The following is a 23,519-nucleotide window of genomic DNA, read 5'->3' as shown; positions in this document are numbered from 1 at the left end:
CGTTGGGCAGGATATCACTCATCTGCCAATACTCCCGAAGCCCCCCCCCCCCCCCCCGACTCGCCACCATCTTACCTCGGAGCTCGATCTCCCGGATGCACAGATCCACCACCATGGGCCTCGGGGTGTTGTGGGCCTTGACCAGCGTGGTGAGGTCACAGCTGAACACTTTCTTTATCCGCCGCAGGTCCGGCTGGCAGTCGCTGGGGACCAGTTTGGAGCACTGTTTGTGTACATTCAGCCCGCAATCTACAGGGATGAGATAAGGAAAGGATGACGATAACAAAAAAACGCACCAAGTGATCGTGACGTGCACTGTCACACCGCACGCTCCTGCTCTGTCTCGTTTCACTGCGCCAATAGAAGATAAAAACAAACATGGCAGCCCAGAGTCATTTTAGTTGCAAGCAGAGTGTGTCTGAGTGCAGGTTTGAACGGTATGAGAGGATAAATGGATGGTGGGAAAAGGGAGTGAGAGAGGGCAAAAGATGGCCCTGCAGTTTCCAAAAGCACATGAGGTCTGATGATACGGGTCGTGCCGCAGGCTTGTCAGCATGGAACAAGTGTCAACAACAAACACTGTGTTTTTTTTGGGGGGGGGGGGGGCATCAGGTCTTGACACATGTCTCAGTTTCGAAATAGGAAATCTTATGATCTGTTATTTTTAGTTACGTTTGACCTGTCTATAACTTTTCACGCTTACATAAGTCAATTTTTGTTTTGTTTTTCTAGCTTTTATGATCAAGCAGCTGAGAGGATTCGGAACAGATGTGGAATTAGCAACATTTCTGCTCTACAAGCAAATTTATCGCCTTGTTTTGATTTGAATTAATTGCACATTCCAAAAAAGAACTTCAAAGCCGTAACATTCATTGTTACACTCCATTATAAATAAGTCGCGCTATCAGCGTAGCATCCATGGCTAACATTGGTTTGTTTACAGTGCCAGCGCATGCAGGTCAGTGAGGGGCGTGGCATGTGGTTATTGTCACAAGACTCAAGGAGCGACGGGCTCAGAGAAGAGAGGCCACATTCAAATCATGCTAGCAGCTTTGAAACGGCAAAATCCCCCCTTAACTCATTCACTCCCAACATTTTCACTTAAGTGTTTTCCTGGATTTTGACTGATTTTTCAAGGCCCGCGAAATATTATGCTCTATTGCTATAAAAATATGGAACATACCAAAAGAGAGATTAGAGTCTCTTCTTTTATCAGGGAAAAAAAAAAGTATATTCCTTTCTGTTTTCGCTGTGCAACAATTAGCAATAGAACATAGCTAAGTTTCATCGTTTTTCACAATTCTGCTTAGAACTGTGGGGAAATCAGCTCGTTTTAACATGGCGTGGTTGATCTCATATACTCTGCTGCCACTCAACCATTTTCTGCAGTAGAGAGACTGCATCAAAGCCTTCTCTATGCTCTGGCATAAAAAACGTATAAATACGTCTTTGGGACACTTAAAACATTTAAAATATGACGTATTTATACGTTTTTGGGAGCTAATGAGTTAAAATGGAGGTCAACCATAAACATTATATGTGACCTTACTAGTCTAAACATGACATTCTGATTAATATTACATTTGCTGAATATGAGTTATGCAGCAAAATCCAGCCATTTTTATCCATCTCGGGGGCGGCCATTTTGCCACTTCCTGTCGAGTGATAATGACATCACGGTTGCTCAGGGCTCAAAGCAACGACCAATCACAGCTCACCTGTTTTCTGAAGCTAAGCTGTGATTGGTTGTTACTGGAAACCTGAGCAATACTATTTGTCATCTTTGATTGACAGCAAGTGGCAAAATGGATGCCCCTGAGATGGCTAAAAATGTCTGGATTTTGCTCCTTAACCTATATTCCACTAACACAATATCAACCAGAATATCGTATTTAGACTAGTGGGGCTGCATAGAACATTTTGTCAAAAATGTTTTTTGGGTTGACTTCCCCTTTAACAAAGAAATGGTATGTGGGAGGAAGGGTCAATAACAATTGTTTTATTATATTGATGTGGTTTCCCTAGAAAAAAAACATTCTCCAACATGATTTTGAATCTTTTAATTAAGATGAAATGAACACACATGCTCACAAATTTGGTTTGTATGACAAAAAATAAATGTGCTTATCCGGACGGCTGAAAACATCCCACCAAGTCATGAACAACTTAGATCAGGGGTGTCCAAACTACGGCCTGGGGGCCATGTTCGGCCCACCGTCCATATTTTAGTGGCCGGCGACTTATGCTAAAAATGGTATTTGACTCAGTTCAAATACAATAAAAAAAAAAAAAGTTTGGAGATGGTCAAAGTAATAAGAGAAGGTGTCGAAAAACACAGGTACTATTAAAGGCTAAAACTAAAAAAAAAACTAAAATTCCAAAAACAATTTCATTAACGAAATAAAATTAAAACCAAAATGCTTTTTTAAAAAAGAAAACTAACTGAAACTACATTTTATGTTTACAAAACTAACTAAAATAAAACTAACTATAATTATAGTAAACATGTCCTTCGTTTTAGTCTTTGGTAATTAATTTAATGCATGAGCCTTTGGGGATGATTTTAAATGTGATTTTTATTAGATTTATTTTGATATAAACCGGAATAAAGACGTCACGCCCATGGTGTTTTTTAAATATTGCGCACAATACTACACATTAAAAAAAATAAAATAAAAATAAAACTAATACTGAAACTAACTAAACTAAAACTAAGCATTTATTAAAGAACTAAAACTAATTAAAAAAAAACCTAACAGAACCATCCTGAAAACTAATTCAAACTAACTAAATTAAAAAAAAACTCAAAACAAAATAAAAACTAAAATGAAAAATTCCTAAACTATAATAACCCTACTGTCATATTACAAATAAATTGGTTTATATACTGTAGTATTTTTACTAAATATGGAAAAGCACAAATAAATTACTTGTACAATTTTTAGGACTAAACACAATTTCTCTTCATAACATTATGGGGCCCTTGCGTCCTTCTGATTTTCTGTATGTGGCCCTCAAATGAAAAAGTTTGGACACCCCTGACTTAGATCATATCATATGTGATGTGTTTGCTGCAGAAATCATTCTGTACAAACCCCAATTTCAAGAGCTAGAGAACTCGACTGGCCTGCCAGCAGTCCAGACCTGTCTCCCAATGAAAATGTGTCACACTTTATTCAACTACTACAATGACTGAGACCCGAGAGTGTTGAGCAACTGAAGTTGTACATCAAGCAAGCTTCGATAATTAGGGCTCTATTTTTGGAGACTGTTTTTATGTATGTTTTACAATAAGTCCCAACTTCATTGGTTTGTACATGCCTGGTGAAACCCACAACCGACAAGACAGTCTTTGTCTCGTGCGCGAGTGCTCCATGGCGTTACCTGAGCAGCGAACACCTTGGGCAATCAGGCCCCACATGAAGTTGGCACAGTACTCGCACCAGTGGGGCCCTCGAAACGTGTGCACCTGCAGGTGGAGACCGCCGGGATTACAAGAACAGAAACACACAGTTGAGAATTACATCCCCCAAGAACCCTTTTGATGGGCCGCACAGAGCTTACTTTGTGGTCGGGATGGGAGACGAGACCCTTTAGTGGTCCAAAGGAGAGCATGTGTACATATGAGGCAGATTAAAGGATTTCCGATTATGTGTCTGGCATCTGCTGCAAGGCAGATCCATGCAATCTCTCAAGTCACATATGTGTATCCCAAAACAGTATTTGACTGTGTGGGAAGAATGAAGTGGGCATATGGAAGGTGCTGAGGGATTGATTTTGTTCTGTTTTCCAAGCCAAACGCTCTGAAATTTAATAGACATTCTCAAAATTGAACTTAAAAGTAGCTCAGGGGTCTGCATTGCAACCTGCGGCTCTGGAGCCACGTGTGGCTCTTTAGTCCCTCTCCTGTGGGCTCTCTGCGGATCGCTAAAAAAAAAATATTTTTTTTTTCTACAAACTATTACAAACTATTTTTTAGATCAAATATTATTGAAATGAAACAATGATTTAGATAAAAATGATTAATTAAATATTTAAAAAATATCAAGAGTCCAATTTTTATGTTGTCATAAAAAGAGAGACAAAAGGCAGATGAAAACGTTTTTAAAATGACCTAAAAATATCCAAAAAGTGACTACAAAATGTCAAAAAGGATTACCAGAAAATGGCCACGAAAATGCCAAAATCGTGAGAGAACTGAATTCTGAAGATAGAAAAGAAAACATTCAAAAAGTAATCAGAAAATGTCCAAAACCAAAGAAAAGGCAGAAAATGACCATAAAATATCATTGGGATTGCAAAAAAAAAAAAAAAAGGCAGAAAATGAATAGTAATTTTTTAAAAAGTCAGAAAAGAAAATGTTCAGAAAGTAACAATAAATTGTCCAAAAACAAAAGAAGAAATCCCCCAAATTACCATAAAATGTCCACACAATTACCAAGAAAGTCAAAAAATTGATTTAAGAAAAGGCTGGAAATGTTTTTTTTTTTTTTGTTTTTTTTTTTTTTTTAAGTAGCCATAAAAATGTCCAGAAACAAAAAAAGAAATCCGCCAAATTACTATAAAATGTCTACAAAATTCTCAGAAAATTGCTAATAAAAAAGGCAACAAAAAGCCAGCCAAAAACTAGCCCTAAAATGTCCAAAAAAGGGAAGACGAGTCAGAAAATGACCAGATTATGTCGATACAATTGCCAACAATGTCAGAAAATTGACATAAAGACAGAAATGTCTAAAAATGAAGAATGAAAGAAATGACAAAAAAAAAGTCAAAACCGGGAGATGAAAGGTAGTAAACAATGAATGTCAAAGCATTAGATGCGGTATATTTTTCTGTTATAGTGTAGCTCTAATTCGATCTTGGGCCCTTCGTACATCAAACTAACACTAACACTGTTTCCTTCATCACAATCTTAAAATGTTTTGCGACTTCAGACAGATTTTTTGTTATTTATTTGGCCTAAAATGGCTCTTTTAGCAGTAGTAAAGGTTGCTGACCCCTGCCCTAGAATAGTACAGGACATAAAATGGCAAATTATTTTACTTGTAGTCAACAGACTAAAAGAAAGAGCTTAAAATCAATTATGATCAATGCACGCCTCTGTTAATGGGTTCTGCTTGGCTATATCCATTAGTTACGCATATTGTGCAGGAAGTCAGATCAGCTGTGCGCTCCCATCAAAACAACATTTCAGCCGGTAATGAAAACTTTTGAAGCAAGTTTTGAGTTTTGAAACAAAACTCAGCTCACCTTGAAGTTGTGGATCTTCTCATAGGAGCACTGCTTCTCCGTGGTGTCCTTCAAGGCGCTCTGCCGCACCAGCGCGGACGAGATCTGTGGACAGGAGGCCAACAATTTGATAGGCTTCCACAAAAGTGTCCCTTTGCTTCCAAGTTTGACTCCCAGAGCAAAAGCCAACAGTTCCTGTCGCTTCCGCTCTTGTCTTTTGGCCTTGTGGTTGCTCATCTCCCCTGCCAAACCTCCTCGGTTATTTTCGGCCTCTAAACCGGACTGTTCCCGCAGACCCTCCATCGCCTCCGCAGGAAGATGCGGAAGGGAGCCGGTGCGGAATCCACTCTCAGCTCGGAGGGCGACTGACGGCCGATAGCGAGGGGATGGCTCCACTTCTGGCCTGAGTGAGTGTCAGCAGGGGAGTTTGACAAGACGGGCGGTGGGTGGCCTGAGGGCTGGAGTGTGCCTCGCACAATGGCCCTCTTTCACACGCCCAGAAAGGAGTGAGAGAGAGAGAGAGAACAGGCTCTGTGATGGGGAGGGGCCGTGGAGGGGGTGTTGCTGTCAGGACTGTTTCACACAGCTCAACGGCTCTGTAAAGCAGGATCAATAGTGCAGACGCCCTCTTTATATCACAGAGCACTCTCACATTAGCTCACTGCCTTCCGGACACACTCCACTCCACTTAGCTGCGGATTGAAATGCCAGCAGCACTCGGGCCTCCTAAATGTGTCACTCGCTGCCTCGGAAAAAAAGATTACTGGGCCGGACAGATGAGGAGCTTCTGTCGAAGAGATCGTGACCTCCGTCTTTGTCAGTTTGCTGGTGGAATTCGCCATCCTTCCACATACTATGACAGCAGACAACTTCCACCAGTCACAAGCAAAACTTGCAGAGCCAGACCAGCAACATGGGGGGGATTACTGCCATAATCCTGACATAGGGAATAATCCTAGAGTGCTGAAATCCATGTAAAAGAGCAAAGGAAGCTAATTTGCCGCTCTGCAGACATACGGCGGTTCACCAGTGGGGGTCTGTTGCTATGGTCAAGCTGAATTTGTGCACGTAAGCAAGTACTTAAGCGGGCTACAAGCCTGTCAACTGCCCTTATTATCATTCCATTGCAGAGCACACAAAAACACACAAGACTCCACAAAGTAATAAACGACAAGATTAAATGTGCTACAAAGACATACTGATTAATACAGTCGAAGCTCTAAAGTGACTGTGATTAGTTAGCATTGGCTGACTTTGAAGTTGTTCTAATAAAAAAATATATATTCACATAAAAATACAGTAACTTATCTGTTTCAGGGTTAAACTGCTGCCATCATACAGTAAAACCTCTATTTACTGTACAGGTAATGCTTTAAGTAAATGTCACATAAGTAGAAACAGAAGCAAACGTGAGGTGTGGAGTAGGATCCAAAAGCAGACAAGACTTGGGTGTTGGGAAACAAAACAAACAGCTTGCATTGAAGAAAGTTTGCATGGAAGACTACAGATAGAAAACCTCGACGTGCTGCGATAAAACCAACAATTGTATATGACAGAAAAGAGGCCTATATGACGATAGAAGAGTCATAAATACAAAACCTAAATAAGTGACAATTGCAGGAAAATAGCAACTGCAGAGCTATTGACGACTTCATCAAAAGAGCCATAGCAACTGCATAACAACTTATAACTTCATCATCACAAGGGACATTGCAACAGCATAGAAACTAACAACTTCATCATCATCATCATCACAAGGGACATAGCAACAGCGTAGTAACAGAAAATGTCATCATCACTATGAACATAGCAACAGCATAGTGTGTGACAACTTCATCACCACAAGTGACATACCAACTGCAGAGCAACAGACAACTTCATCATGACGGCCATAGCAACTGCACAGCAACTGAAAACTTCATCACAAGGGGCATAGCAAACTGCATTGTAACTGACAACTTCATCATCACAGCAACAGCAACTGCATAGCGACTGACAACTTCATCATCACAATGGGCATAGCAACTGAACACTTCATCAAAAGGGTATAGCAACTGACATCATCATCATCATCACAAGAGACATAGCAATACCATAACAATACAATGACCGCATTATCCAACCCAAAACGTCGCCATAAGAATAATTCTAAAAAATTAAAAGTGTTGGCCATTTTGCTCATGTAAACTTTTTTTTTTTTTTTTTTTTTTTTTTACTCACACAAACTAACCACTCCTCCACCTGGAGCCCGCTAATGTAAACATATGCTTGCTAATTTATTTGTGAATGTGAATATATTTCAGTAATTATATATTATTATTCTAATATTTCAGTAATGATAAATTTCATGTTTAATATCTTGTTTTTATAACAGCTTTCATTTATCCATTATTGGGACCTTCCTGTGGTCGTGTAACAAACTAAACTGGCAAACAAAAGTAAAACACTTGTGGTAGTTAATCCTTTGGATGCACATTGAACTGAAGTTTGTGATGTATCACATGATGCCATTTTGAACTCTTTGACTTTTGAGAAATGTTTTTCCAGAGGATTTCCATTCATAAAACTATTTTCTTTTTGTTTTGAGGCCTTGTTTAAAGTTAAAGCATCACTGCAAAGACTGGCATGACAGGTGAAGATATTTGTCATTGTTGGTGACATTCTTTGAGAAGACCAACACATACCAGAGGATACAATTTAGCATACAAGTCCGAGGGGACAGATGAGAAATATACCACCCTGAGATATTTTAGCCTCGAGAGAGGAGGGGGGGGCAGACCAGGGCTGAGCTTTGTCTGCGGGCAGATGGCCTCTTGTCTGGCCAAAGAAAAAGCGTGGAAGAAAAGGACAAAAGGTGGTCACACACAACAAGCTCCGCTTTCTTTCAGAGTGGCTTGACTCCTTTAGTTCAAGTCTTTGTGAAGGCGCAGCTGAGTGGACTCCTGCGAGTTAGAGCTTGCAATGGTGGCAAAACAACACAGTGGTCACTGACATGATGCGCCCCCTTACACATCACGAGACAAAACATCAGTAACAAGTCACAATTGTGACGAAAAGTCCAAGGGGGACAAAATGTTAGAAACGGCCACTTGGATGTACTGGTTTCTCTGCCTCATTGCTCCTTCCCTCCTTCCTCTCTTTAGTTTTTCCTCTGGTCTCTTGAGATCTCGTTAATTTGTTGGAATTTAGAGGCTACCGGGGTTGGTGTAAGACTTTGATTTTGTAACCATGGGGAAGGCAGGAAGTGTTTGGTCGGTGCTGGATTTCACTTTGATTTATCTTTCTTTTCTCTTTATCTTTTCTGACCGTTTCTCTGGTCTCCTGACCATTTGAACCTCACCACTTTGGCGAGACTCTGAAGTATCTGGTTAAGGCGAAGGGTAATGGGATTTTTATAAGGTTTTAGGTGAATTAATGAGTATAAATTTATACGTATTTGTACGCACACGCACGCGCACGCACGCACGCAAACGCACGCACGCACACATACAAAAAAAAACAAAAAACAAAAAAAGAGCAATGATGATAAGACGTTGAATCGGTAAGACTACCGAATGAACAATTCTGAGCTCTTAAAAAAGAAAAAGAAAAAAAAGAAACGGCCACTTGTTGTTTATCTAAAATATTGCTCGTGTTAGCAATTTCAACTAAAATACTCACACGCTAAAAAAAAGTTGAGCGAAAAAGAGCTTACTTTTTGAGATTTTCATGTGATAAAATTCGGGCTATTTACTGACAGAGCAGCTCATTATCTGAGCAAACAACACAGCCATTACTGTGAAAATCATTCCAGGGCAAGTAACCAGACCAGCCTGACCGGCACCTCGCTGATATTCCGCCAGTCAGAGTGGTGAGGATCAGGAGGAATGTGGTCGAGGTCTGACCACATTCAGCAATGCAAAAGGAATCAAACTGAGGAGATAAATCTACAGTCCCCCTTTCGGCCTCTGTGAAGCATTTTGGTTGCTCTATGAACCGCAGCCGTGTGGAGGTGCGTTCAAAGGGTAAATACGTGCACATATTGGCCATACAGTGAAGCCAGTGTGCAACGAAAAGCTTCAGGGCGCGGCTGTGAGAACGGTAAACACGCAGGTCAAAAAGACTTCTCCACATTGAAGCCATCAGAGGTGAGCTGTGCTTTTTAGATAAATCCAGTCAGGCAAATAAAAATATTTGCTGCAAACACCACCTGACTGCTCTGATCATTGTGTGCAGTATATACATTCAAAAAAAAAAAAAAAAAAACATCAAAAGGAGCTGCAGACATGCTCAAAATGTACACAGGAGTACTTTCAGGACACGCTGGTATCCTTAAAAGAAGGGCAAGGCATCGTAAATCAATGGATGACATGTTGATCGATGTCCATTTGCTGTATTAATGTCTTAAGTGTCAGGTTACAGAGAGCAAAGCGATGACTGATGCTGATAGCACAGCTGATGTTGAGACAGAGTTGTCATGAGTCTGTCAATAACAAAATCCCCCGAAGGGATGAAAGCTCATTACACACAGATGACAGATTTCATTCATTTGTTTGGAGAAATAACGTAGCTTGAATAAAAAAAAACGCCGACAGGCCATTATAGAGCACACACATTAAGATCGCCCCCTAGTGGAGGGATTGCTGAAGCTCTTCCAGGAAAGCAAACAACGTTTCCTTGTTTTTTTGTGGTAAGACATTCACAGACTATTACGGAAGTACTTCGCAGTGCCGGTGAAAACAATGAGCTGGATCAGTGTGTCCGATATGCGTGCCAGGGAGAGCAAAGGCCCCCGTCCCCTTGGTCATCATTACTTTTCAGAGAGGGCAATGAAGCATGGCAACAGTGAACACACCCGGAGGCAGCTCGCTGATAATGTGCACTTAACTCCCAGGACAACACGTCCTCTAAAAATCACTTTTGGCCCACTGTTAAAAATGTTCAGTAGGTCGAGAGCCGATCAAAATCAGAGTATACCCTCTGTTCAATCCAACCCCCATGTATATATTTCAGGGGTGTCCAAACTTTTTCCTCTGAGGGCCACATACAGAAAAATAGAAAGCTGCAAGGGCCACTTTGATTTTTTTTTTTTAATTTTTGTAAGTTAGTCATTCCCAGACCAGCAAAAAATGCATCATTTGACGTCTTTTTCCGTCAATGGCAGTGAATGAGTTAAACATGGTAAAAATCAGTGAAGCAATTATAAATTGTTGATATAATGTACAGTTACTTATTGAAAGCTGCTAACAGTCACAAGGCAAATAGTGACCCATGTGCCACTATAATAGATACGCCTCTCCACTGAGCAGCTGCTGAATCCCAACTTGACATTCTGAACCACAAGAACAATCGGTCGTCAACTGACCACACTTAAGAACCATTAATCTAATGTGATGTTTTCACAAATTGGACCGTGACACTAAGCAACAAGTGGATGAAACTTTTTTTTTTTATTTCTGAAACTGAATTATTCGCTGCAAATTTGTGTCTAGGCGTAGCTAGAAATGTTTAATCCACCCTCTTTTTTTTTTTTTTAAGTTAAGTCATTCCCAGACCAGCAAAAAAAAAATGCATCATTTGACATCTTTTTCCGTCAATGGTAGTGAATGAGTTAAACATGGTAAAAATCAGTGAAGCAATTATAAATTGTTGATATAATATACAGTTACTTATTGAAAACTGCAAGTGGATGAAACTTTTTTTTTTTTTTTCTGGAACTGAATTATTAGCTGCAAATGTGTGTCTTTGCTTAGCTAGAAATGTTTAATCCACCTTCCTTTTTTTTTTTTTTTAAAACAGCATTGAAAAATAATTTTTAGTATTTGCCGCGGGCTGCCAAAAAATGTATGGCGGGCCGCAAATGGCCCCCTGGCCGTAGTTTGGACACCCCTGATATACTTGAAACTGACCTGTTCGTCCCGTACAAAGGTGACCCTGCGGGATTCTGTGCGTCCGCGGCTCAGCCTGTGCACCATCTTGTCCTTTAGCAGCGAGGTGTAACCAAGGTGCTCGTAGATGGGGTTCGCAGTCATTTTGGCGATGTACTCCGCCGCCTTGGTCTCGATGTAGAGAGTGATGAGGGCGTCCGTGACCAGGTCGTGCACGGACTCGAACCTCTTCTCGGCGACAAAGTGCTTGCCATCGTAGAACAGCCTGTAGTTGAGCGTCTGCGGTCCGAATCTAGATGGAGACACGTGGTTGGACGTGCAGACCAGTTGGATGATGTAGTGACTAAATCAAGGGTCAACATTTTTGCAGCTAAAAGCTACTTCTTGGCTACTGATTAGTGTCAAGGGTTCCCAGTTTGATACAATTAGCATTATGGCTAGGGAAGAAAAGTCGACCAAAAAAATTGGTTGACACAAAAATGTCTGCCTAGAAACATGAGCGACGCCTGACTTAAGTAAAAAAAAGATTTGTTTGTAACAAGCCCTAGTTACTATATTTATAGTTATTAATTTATTCATATGAACACACTTATGTTAATAATTTTTCACAATTAGGAAACATATAAATACTAATATGCAACATTTTATTTCTATACAATTTTTCCATTGTTTACATTTTGAAATGATCACTTTTGCACAGAACATATTGCTTTCACTTGGAAAAAAAAATCTATTATTGTAATTTTTTTTCACGTTTTATTTTAAAATATTTTTTGTTTTCTGTTTAGAAATTATTACTATTTTTTATTGTTTTATGGAATATTTGTTTCTGTTTTTCTGAATTTTTTTTACCATTTTTTTCTGAATATTTCTTTCCTGTTTTTAATTTTTGTTCTGTTTTTCAGAATTTTTTTCCCTGATTTTTTTGAATACTTTTTTTCTGTTTTTCAGAATACTTGCATTTTATTTTTTTTTGTAATATATTAATGTCAGAAAAAATATTTAAAAAAGAGAAAAAATAATTAAAAAAAAACTTTTTTGGAATAAGTTTTTGTCTGTTTTTTAGAATTTTTTTTTCTGTTTTTTTGGTTTATATTTTTAATGACAAAAAAAAATCAGAAAAACAGAAAAAAAATCCATAACACAGAAAAAAAAATAATATTGGGGATACTGTGGCATACTGTCACTGCTGGTACCTTAAGGCCAGTGTGTGTGTCCCGGGCTGTCTTTGGCTTTCTCTGATCAAGTAGGAACCATCAGCTGCCCTGAGAAGTTCATCTGCATACTCTCGAGAGATCATGCCATGAAATCTGGGACGAATTATAACATATGGATTAAAAGAGTCACTTTAGAAATACTGTAATTAAGTTTACACTCACTCTCTGCCGTAGTATTTGGGCCTGGTGTCCATCTGTGAAACAGAAAGGACACAGTTAGCTCTGTGATATTAACTCATTTGCTCCCAATAACGTATAAATACGTTTTTTTTAATGTTCTAGGTGTCCCAAAGATGTATTTATACGTTTGTTTGTTTGTTGTTGTTTTTTTTTTTAATGCATCTTAACTCATTTGCTCCCAGTAATGTATAAATATGTTTTTTTTAATGTTCTAAGTGTCCCAAAGACGTATTTATACGTTTTTGTGTTGTTGTTTTTTATGCTAGCGCATACAGAAGGCTTTGATGCAGCCTCAACTGCAAAGAACGGTTGCAGAAATGGTAGTTATTAAACAAACGGCCAGCAGGTGGCAGCAGAGCAAAGGAGATCAATCAGGGCCATGTCGAAGAAAATCTCAATTACTTACAATTTTAAATAGATGTGTGAAAACTGATGAAACTTAGCTCTCTTCTAATGCTAATTGCTGCAGAACGGAAACAGATAGAAACATACTTTTTTTTCCTGGTGAAAGAAGAGACTTTAATCTTTCTTTTGATAGGTTCCATGCTTTTATAGCAATAGAACACAATATTCTGTGGGCCTTGCAAAATCAGTCAAAATCAAGTAAAACAGACGGGAGCTTTGGAGAAAGTGGGCAAAAAAACAACCGTTGATATTATACTATACTGTATTGTCAAGCTTTTGAAATTCAAACATCAGCATGATGATACTTTAAAGCTAGCAGTGTTCCAACTTGAATGGGTTGTCAGACACACAATAGTTAAGTGCGATCCATCTTCAGGGTAACCAACCAACAAATTACAGCCATTACAGTTTACTGCCACTGTTGGACATTAAAAGGTCCATCAAGTCTGAAAATTAAGTGTGGGATGCAAACAAGCAATGTAGGAGTAGACAGTTTTAATGAGTGTCTGGGTAAGCAAAAAAGTGTGAGTATACACTACAAATCCAGCTTCTAGCCTACAATACGTCTCGTGTCAGGGGATATACAAACTCACCTCTTTGGGACATACGATCCTTTTCGGTCGCGGGGCCTCCTGCTGTAATTGGTACACTGTTAGAGAGACATATGTGGAATTTAATTAAGGCCTCTGTGTGTGCAGTTCAGTGCACGTTGTAATTACTCAAAAATAGTAGATTCTTGCCCAAAAAGAAGTCGTCGATGTACATTTAAGAGGAGGTATACGAAATTAGAAGCAGCAAGTGTGGCCCGGACATTGTGAAATTTTTAGCTGTCACGGGAAAATAACCAGCCTGAACTACACTGAAATCCTTCTTTAAGTGCAAGTAACTAAACTATAGTATTGGGTGTTATGTAGAGAAGTTGTATTTATTTGAAAATGAAATGAGGTTGAATTCAATATGATATTTGACAACATTGTTGATTTGTATTGGTAAAAATTTGGATAGCTGTTGTTCACATTGTTGTAGCTATGTTATCATTGTGTGGCTATGTGCATGTTTTTTTTTTGCCAGGTGCATACTGTGCTCCACTTTTAAAGATCACAAATTGCCCCCCCCAATAGAAAAAAAAAAGAAAAAAAGATGTATTTATTTATTACATCTAAGAAACTTGGGGAAAGAAAAGCAACGCAGCATTAATCCGACCAGCACAAATCTTTTTTAAGTTGTGCACATTCTTTCTTCACTTTGACAAACACGAGTTCAACATGGCAATGAATAACTCATGTCGTGATTGTTTAATTTGACCTCAACCTTGATCTACAACATCTTTTATCATACTTATCACAAGCAGCAAATAATTCTCTATGTGAGGCTGAGCCCGCTTTTTGTTGCAGCAGATTCTGTTGGAATGCAACAAGCATCCTCATTGTGTATATTTTTTTGCACAAACTGACTTCAGATCTGGACATCATCCATCCCTTTGACACAGTAAGTGCTGATTAGACCACAGCGGGACAAAACACAATTATTAGAAAACTATGAATATACGGAAAGGGAATGCAAAAAGAAATTGCTACAATGTGTCACAGTTTCCATTTGCTTCCCAGTCGAAATGATTGGAGTCACATCAAATATGGAAGAGTGGATCCATTTCCTCCCACAAGGCAAAAACACTGGATGCTGAAGTGGGCGTTATGAGGACGTTCCGAACCTCTTCACAGAGAGAAAATCGTATTTCCTCCAGCGAGGGTAACCCATTTTACTCACGCTCGGCTTTGCATGCGTTGTGTGGGTGAGCGGCCGTGCTTGTGTTTGTGCTGCTTGGCATTCGGAAAGCCTCATTTGAAATGCAGGATTTTCATTCACTTCTTTCAGAATGAGATGATGTGGCTGAATTACACAGGGCTTTGTTCTAGTAAACGTGTTACTATTACTATTAAAAATGAGTGAGATTTGTATTGGAAGAGCATGTGGATGATTTACATTTTCCACACAGAAGGCAAATTCATCGTTAATCATTATACTCACAGTAGGACTTCCATATTGGTGGTTGGTAATCCTCAGGGTCTGTAAAAAAGACAAAATGTGAAGCAGGTCACTGTGCCGCTTGTCAACAGTGTAAAATTAAACTTCTAATCAGCATTTCTGCCTCAAGGTCAATCAATAAACGTCTGCTGGCTTTGTTTAACATCATTCCGACTCACGCGGGATCTGTGGCACCGGCCCGCAGGGTACACAACATTTGTTGCTAATATGGGTACAATTTCCTGTTAGCCGATAAAATAAAGGTTCTTAGTCTTTTTTTTTTTTTAAGCTTGTCAGAGTGATTCTCAAATACCACCTAAAAAAAAAAAAAAAAGGCATTTAAGAAAATGAAAAAAACATGACTGCACTTGAGGATTTTTTTTTTCAATTAAAGGTTAAGCTACCTAAAGTATTTGAACAAAAACTTAAAGCCAAAAGATTAAATGCAAATGTATTGTCGTGTTTTGGATTGGGTCATTGTGTTGTTATGATGACGAGGTTGTCAGTTGCGATGCAATCGTATGATGATGATGTATTTGCCACTTTGATTTTGTCTTGTGCTCTGTCCTGTATAATGGTTATGTTTTTGTTATTGTTATTATGACAAGTCACTATTATTTTGTAGTAGCTGTGCAGTTGCTATGTCACATGATGATGTCACTATTATTTTTTGACTAGTCATTATTATTTTGTAGCTGCTATGCAGTAGCTATGTCCCTTTTGATGATGTTGTCAGTCGCAATTGTTGTCCTTTATGATGATACATTTGCCATTCTTTTATAACTATTTTGTAGTTGCTATGCAGTTACTATGTCCCTGTTGATGACGATGTCAGTTGCTATGCGCTTGCTATGTCCCTTATGATGATGGTGTTTTCAGTTCCTATCCAGATTCTATGTTCCTATGATGTCTTTGTCACTCTTATTTTTTCTAGTCACTTATATTTTGTAGTCGCTATGCAGTTGCTATGTCCCTTATGATGATGTTGTCAGTTACTATGCATTTGTTGTCCTTAATGATGATGATCTATTTGCCATTTTTTGACACTACTATTTTGTAGTTGCTATGCAGTTACTATGTCCCTGATGATGATGTCAGTTGCTATGCACTTGCTATGTCTCTTATGATGATGATATTTTCGGTTTCTATCCAGCTCCTATGTCCCTTATGACGATGGTGTCTTTGTCACTCTTATTTTGTTTAGTCGCGTATATTTTGTCATTTCTAGGCAGTTACTATGTCTCTTATGATGATGTTGTCAGTTGCTATGCAGTTTCAAAGGTCATGTATTAGTCAGTCTTAGTTTGTCATATAGAATTGTGCCTTGCCCAAGCAGGACTTAATGAGTGACCCTTTTTTTCCCCCCCAGTAAGTCAAGGTTTCCTCTCCTTACTATTCCATGCAAGCTGTTCTTTCATGTGTTTGAGGTTGTTTCCATGTATCCAGTCATGCTCTGTCAATCGAGGTTTCTCAGTCAAGGTTTCTCGGTCAGATGTTTTCTTCGAGGCCATCTGAATCCAGCCCTGCTCTCTGTTGTTACTTCATATCTTTGTATATAAAAGGCAGTGATTCCTTTGCATACGAATAGTGGTACTAGTACACCAGAATCACCAAGCTAGTAAATACCCGCTGTGTAGCGTAGAAGCTACGGGAAAAGCAATAACTTGTGATGAAAACACAGTTAATTGTCAGCAATGTACTGAACGATTCCATGATGCCATTCATTAAGGTTTAGCACACCCTTGTTGACAAAACAATACGGAGCAGTTAAGAGCAATCTCATTGAGCTGCCGCAGGGTTTACTACGCGCATAATGAGTCATATCAATCCAGAGGACTTGCATTCTTTTGGCCTCCACACCCTTCAGACCTGAGGTGGTGAAATGAAACACACCTGAGCGCTGGAGGGGATTAATATGGTGTCAACCAGTAAGCACTTGTTAGATGTGGCTACTGTGGAACAGGCTGTAAAATATTATCAACCTCAAACTGCATCATCGCCGGCTCCCTCTGTGTCTTATTTAGTGTGGTAAATATATTTTCATTACTATTTCTTTGCTCTACTCACTGCTCGAGTGCAACATTATGGCACAAAATCACAAGCTCACTGTCGTTTGGCATCATGAGAGAAGAATTGAGCTTGAAGGAATGTTGGTGCTCCACTTGAAAGGAGTTATTATTTAGAGCAGGGGGCCAGTTTGGTTTTTATAAACACCATACTGAAAGTATGAAAAAAAAATCACATTATAAGCATGAACATGTGCGTTGATTTTCTTATCCAGATCAAATATTCTCGTGGTAGGTTGCGTACCTCTGCTCTAGAAGATAAAGAAATGAATCGGCATTAGATTGCGTTTGCAGATATGTTGCAGAGGAAATTCTTATCACTGAGCCTGTGTCGTTGGGCACAGCACTTGCAGCCTGAAAGATTTATTCCACTGCAGCTCGTTTATAGAATTTGATTTCATCTGGTTGCCTGCCAAATACTCCCTTTTAACAGGATTTTTCAAACCCACCATCCTGGTTTCTTCTGATTTCTTCTGAACACACCAACACTCGTCCACACACACACACGCCTTCGCAGATGTACACGAACGTAAATACAAGTAAACATGCGGAGATGATGCAAATATCCGTAAAACATCAAAAGGATGACACAGTTGGAGGCCTTTTCCCCCTCAAAGAGAAAGCAATTAGAAGCATCGCCTAGAGATCTTCAAGAGTCAAAGATACTCATTAAAATAATAATCATGTTTACTCAAGTGACAAAGAGCATAGCTGATGAATGAAGACCAAATGCCTTACTTGGCAGGCTTTTTTGTGACCTTTAAAGTGCCGCTATGATATGTGACATAAAAGTGCAGCGCCACAAAAAAAACAAAAAAAAAACAAACAAAAAAACGACATCGTGGAAAACTTATTTCCATGGCTAAATTAAAACATAAATAATACCATTTTTATTATATAGGAATTAAGGGGTGTCCAAACCTTTTCATTTGAGGGCCACACACAGAAAATCAGAAGATAAATTGTGTTTAATCCTAAAAAATTGTACAAATAATTTATTTGTGTTTTTGCATATCTACAAAAATGCTACCGCATGTCAACCAATTTATTTGTAATAGTGGCACCTATTTTTTTCGACATCCTCCCTTCTTACTTTGACCATCTCCAAACATTTTTTTTAAACTGTTTCAAATCCCATTTTTAGTATATGTCGTCAAATGGACACCATTGATGATTCACTTCAGAGTGAAATATGTAATTGTATTTTTTTTTTTAATAATTTGGATTATTATAGGTTAAAGATAACATTTTCATTATTATTATTATTATTATTATTATTATTATTATTATTATTATTTATTTTTTTATTTTTTTATCATTGAACCAAACATGGAGGGATGGTCATGGTAAAAAAAAAAAAAAAAAAAAAAAAAAAATCATTAATTTGCATTGCAGAGCTGATAAAATAATGTTTTTTTTTCACATTGGCCTTGGAGGAAGGAAGTGTCCTTCATGGTTGTGTTTTTTTTTTTTAATTAAACATTTAGAATGTTAACCTTCATGATGGAAAGTGGCAGACAGGGAGGGCAATATTAAATAATACTTGAAATGTTCAAAATCACCGAAAATGGATCAAGGCTATCTATGTATGCCACATTATTTGGATAACAACAAATTATATAAATAAATCATTCACCATTTTTTTTTTTTTTATTACGCTTGGTTTCAAGTCTAGGAGGTAAACAAATCATTTCTTGCTGGGCATGTGATAAAAAAAAAAGTTCACTTTCTCAGATGTGACCATTTCAAATGGTGCAACAAGGTCATAGAATGCTTGTTATTAGCCATGCAGCCAAAGGAATGTGTCCAGTCATACGGCAAGGTTTGGCGTTATCGTTTCCTCCACGGACGCCGTGTTCTCACAAAGCTACCATCACGTTGTAAGCTCATAAACTCATGTGACTGCTAGCAAGCTGTAGAAGAGGTTTACCTAACCACCCATGAGGAAGGCGAAGAACAAGCGTATTGTTGCTACCCCGATGTGTGTGCGCGTGTGCCAGCAGTAGGGAGACCATCTGTGTATGATGACCCCAGTCCAAAAGAAAAAAAAATTTAAAAAAAAATGTTGCCCTAGTGCAGATAAAATTAGATTGATATCAAATCATGGTAATCTACGAATTCAGTTTCACAAAATCCTCGTTGGAAAGGAGGCATAAATGTAAGTAGTGGAAAGACTTTTGAGGTGAGCAGTAATATTTAGCAGAAACATGTGCTGGGTGGTGTGAACCTCAGCTTTCATTTCATCTCCTTCAACCATGCTGTCATTCACATCCTGAAGCTCACCGTATACTTTTCTTTTCTTTACGCCATCACATAATTGATCCCCTGAGAGCCAGGTGGGAAATGGAGCATTGTTGCTAGCTTACATGCTTCTGTTTGTACTTATGCCAACAATGTGTTTTTAACATTTGGGCTTTTTCGATTTGAAATAAACAGCTCACGTACGACTATATCTATTGTGCGTAAATTGCATCACACTGTATTGTTTTCCTTGACAAGGTGTAGCATTTTTATTATTTACTCATGACGTGCTGGCTAGGTAGAGCTAGCCAAAAAGCACTTCCTTTACAGCCAGTACAGACGGCCTGATTTGGGTCAGCAAACAGCACCAGCCAGGATTCATTTCGCCTCGTGGTGGAGATTATTCAAATGTTGCGTCTGCCTGCCAAAAAGCTCTACTTGAAAATAATCATACCCTTGTGACAACCACTCCAACCCTGGCGGCAATGCAGTTAGTAACCTCTGATAATTACGCCGAGTAGTAATGACAGCCCTCCCAATGCCATCGAAAAGAAAAGTGTTTCCTCTTAAAGCAGGCAAGGCAGCAGTCAAAGAGTACAGTGTATAGAAAGTGAACTGAGGCGATGCTTCCCATTGAAATGAATGGAAATGAAATGAATCCGTTCCAGCCCCAGAACAAAGTTGTTAGTAGTTTACATTATTTTGTTTTAGTGTGTAGTTAAAAATATACACACTTTGCTATGAAGAAACAACAGTTTGTGTTTGCTAGCAAACCACTACGCAACATCTTTAGCCTTTTCGCATACTGTACACTATAAAAAAAAAAAAAAAAAAAAAAAAAAAAAAAAAAAAAAAAAAAAAAATTAAAATGCTGATTTTACGGTAAAATACCGGCAGCTGTGGTTGCCGAAAATGTACCGTTAAATTACGGTAACACATTTTCTACGTTTACGGTAAAGAATTGTTTTGACGCTGTTGATTTTACAATTATAAAAAGTTGATTTTTACTGTTAAAAAAAAAAGAAAAAAAGTTTTGGCATTAAAAAAAAAACGTTTTACCTGAAAATTTACAATTATAAAAACTACTTAATTCAACATTTTACTGTTCAAAAATAAGTTTTGGCATTTAAAAAATAATAATGTTTTACCTGGAAATTTACATAAAAAATAAAATAAAATGCTATTTCTATGGTAAAATACCGACATCTGTGGTTGCTAAAACACTACCGTTAAATTACGGTAACACATTTTCTACATTTATAGTACAGAAATATACTGATACTGTTTATTTTACAATTACAAAATGTACTTAATTCAGGATCTTGTTATAAACAAAAAAAAAAAAGCATATAAAAAAAACTGACAATTTACATTTACAAAATTAATAAAGTTTACCTTTAATTTGAAAATTTACATTAAAAAAATATATTTCTATGGTAAGATACTGACAGCTATACTTTAAGAAGCGAGTTGCATTGTGGGAGCTGGCGGCCATTTTGGGCTGACAGTATCCATGATGGATGTAAACAAGACTGTCTAGCTGCACAAAAAGAAAAGAAACGGAAGCGAATTTACAGGGAAACATTAAGCTACATATGCTTGCTAACGCTATCACCAGCGAACTCTCGTACTCTCGCTAAATGTGGTGCCTTTAGCTATTGTTTCCTTTTTCTTTCTTTTTTTAACAGTAAAACAGTATGTTTCAGCTTCCTAATAACACTTGATAGTAGTTTTAACTCCTTGTAGCTAGCTGCACAGAGGGCTAATTTCAAGTAATATGTTATGTGGCCTGAGAAAAAGCACAATTGAATCTTTGTTTGTGAATCAAATCTATTGCATAACCGACATACGATTGGGCTCGTTGATATAACGTAGCAAATGGTGGGTGATATTTTTAACTTTTAATTCCAGTCCTTCAAAATACGTCTTCACATGAACAAAATAGTGAAGTAAAATGTTTAATATTTAAGGCAAATAAGCCTTTGTGAACTTGGCAGCCATGCAGTCTCCTTCACTCCCTCACTCTCTACACTCACCTTTGGTTACTGGAGGGCCTCGACCTCAAATAGCAATGTGATAGCACAATGTGTATTTTCCACCCTAAGCAAACGTGAATGTGCTGCTTTATCAACACTCTCCAGTCACAATATTAGGTACACAAGCACATTTATACATACAATCAGTAGAGCTCTACTAATAATGTTTTTAGACTACTATCATTTTCAACCACAACTGCTGTACAAGATGTGAAAACTGAACATTTACATTGAATAACATTTTCCTGCTAAACTAAACTCCACTGAATTCAGATATAAGTGGATTATATAAGAGGCACTGTGTCACTGTATCGTGACATATTTGGGTTTTCACAACCCCAGAGAACTTCCAAGCTTGGCGCCGCATGCATGGAAAGTGTACTACACATGCCAAACGTGATTCTTCCTTGCAGCCCACCACCAAGTGGGAAGGCAAATAGGAAACTATGGATGTGATTGACAATGGCGTGCTGAGGTCCCAATTCAACATGTATAATAATATGCAAATGAACAAATAAGACAATGTGTGCTTTTAGTTCATAAAAAAGGAAAACAGTGGACTACATTTAATATACTACTGGCTAGGGGTGTTAAAAAAAAAAATCAATTCTGCAATATATCGCGATATTAAATCGCGCAATTCTTGAATCGATTCAAAAGGCGGCTGAATCGATTTTTAAACATCCATTTTTGATGGAAAAATATTCAGCAAAACGTCTTAGTTAGGGTTAGCGTTCACACCTTAATCATGGAAAATGTTATATTAATGGAACATGAAGCCTTAATAGTTTATTTCAATGCTGTTCAAACATGAAAAACATTAAATGCAGTGGCTCACAGTTATAAGAGTGAAGTTTCAGATAAATAATACATTTTCATACAACTCTTACAGTGTACGGGTACAAGTTTACTGATTAGTATTTTCTAGGGGTGTTAAAAAAAAAATCGATTCGGCGATATATCGCGATACTACATCGCGCGATTCTCGAATCGATTCAATAAAAAAAAAATCAATTTTTTTTTTTTTTTTTTTTTTTAAGAGCTCAGAATTGTTCATTCGGTAGTCTTACCGATTCAACGTCTTATCATCATTGCCTTTTTTTTCTTTCTTTTTTTTTTTGTGTGTGTGTGAATCGATTTTTAAACTTCCATTTTTAATGGAAAAATATTCAACAAAACGTCTGACTTCGGGTTAGGATTCACACCTTGAGCATGGAAGAATGTTATATGAACGGAACATTAAGCCTTAATATTTTATTTTAATGCTGTTTAAACATGAAACAGATTACAACCTCTATAAGACTGAAATTTCAGATAAATAAATAATACATTTTCATATAAATCTTACACTCTACAAGCTTACTGATTAGTATTTTCTAAATTTGAATGAAAAAAATCGCAACAATCGACTTATAAATTCGTATCGGGATTAATCGGTATCGAATCGAATCGTGACCTGTGAATCGTGATACGAATCGAATCGTCAGGTACTAGGCAATTCACACCCCTACTACTGGCCAAGTTTACCCACGTATTAGCCTATAATATATATTATTCTACAGAAATGTGAACTCATACCAGATGACACGGATGAACCGGAGAGGCTGGAATTACTGGAGGCTGCCATCCCGTCCCTCCTCTCCTTCACACCCGCTTAGCCAAGGTGCGCTCCGGGCAGCAGCAGCTCCTGCCCGGCGGTGCTTCCATGCCGCTCACGTTCGATGACGGATCCACGCTGGCTCCCGAGTCCTTTTTATTTTCTATGAATGAGCCGATCCAGTGCTCGCAGTGCAGCCGGTCGCCGAGCAGCTTCAAACACGGAGCAAGAAACGAAGGTGCAGCATTTTGTTTGTTTGTTTTGTTTTCAAGGGGCGAGAATACCCATGGGAAGCTCCACCGAAAGAGGCTCACATGTCTAACAGGTTGTGGATGCAGACGTACGGCAACATGCCCCCCATGTGCCTCCAGCAGGCTCGAGGTATAAACACACTCCGCCGCAGAAGCAGAAGCACAGACGCGCCTTCTTAAAGTGAAAGTTTGACTTGCTGCATGTGAAACCAAAACCGAGCGACCGATTTTGACTCGATTAGGAAAAACAAAACCGCAGGAATCCTTTACTTCACGGCCCAATTCTAAGAATCAGCGAAAAAAATTCTAATTAAAGCACACTGTAAATACATTGAATTCAAACGTGAGCTCATATTAGGTCAGGGTGCGTCTGAGGGGTAATAGCGCCACCTGGTGTGTCTACTT

General features: G+C 38.4%; 1 protein-coding gene across 2 annotated transcripts in view; it reads right to left on the bottom strand.

The window, feature by feature from the left end:
- chn2 (chimerin 2) overlaps positions 1-23,402 on the bottom strand; it is a 28,383-nt gene extending 4,981 nt beyond the window's left edge. The window contains exons 1-9 of one of the 2 annotated variants that reach the window (XM_077528125.1): positions 22,845-23,402; positions 14,927-14,965; positions 13,492-13,547; positions 12,476-12,507; positions 12,293-12,406; positions 11,118-11,388; positions 5,251-5,364; positions 3,385-3,469; positions 76-249 (exon numbers count right to left, since the gene is read on the bottom strand). In XM_077528125.1, the coding sequence (XP_077384251.1) occupies positions 76-249; positions 3,385-3,469; positions 5,251-5,364; positions 11,118-11,388; positions 12,293-12,406; positions 12,476-12,507; positions 13,492-13,547; positions 14,927-14,965; positions 22,845-22,893 (934 nt within the window). In that variant the 5' untranslated portion in view covers positions 22,894-23,402. The remainder of the gene's footprint in view (positions 1-75; positions 250-3,384; positions 3,470-5,250; positions 5,365-11,117; positions 11,389-12,292; positions 12,407-12,475; positions 12,508-13,491; positions 13,548-14,926; positions 14,966-22,844) is intronic. The other variant, XM_077528124.1, reaches the window with a different exon arrangement.
- Positions 23,403-23,519: the final 117 nt, after the last annotated feature.

This window comes from Festucalex cinctus, chromosome 7 (genome assembly GCF_051991245.1).
Source record: "Festucalex cinctus isolate MCC-2025b chromosome 7, RoL_Fcin_1.0, whole genome shotgun sequence".
NCBI lineage: Eukaryota > Metazoa > Chordata > Actinopteri > Syngnathiformes > Syngnathidae > Festucalex > Festucalex cinctus.
This window is presented reverse-complemented; position numbering and strand designations above follow the sequence as displayed.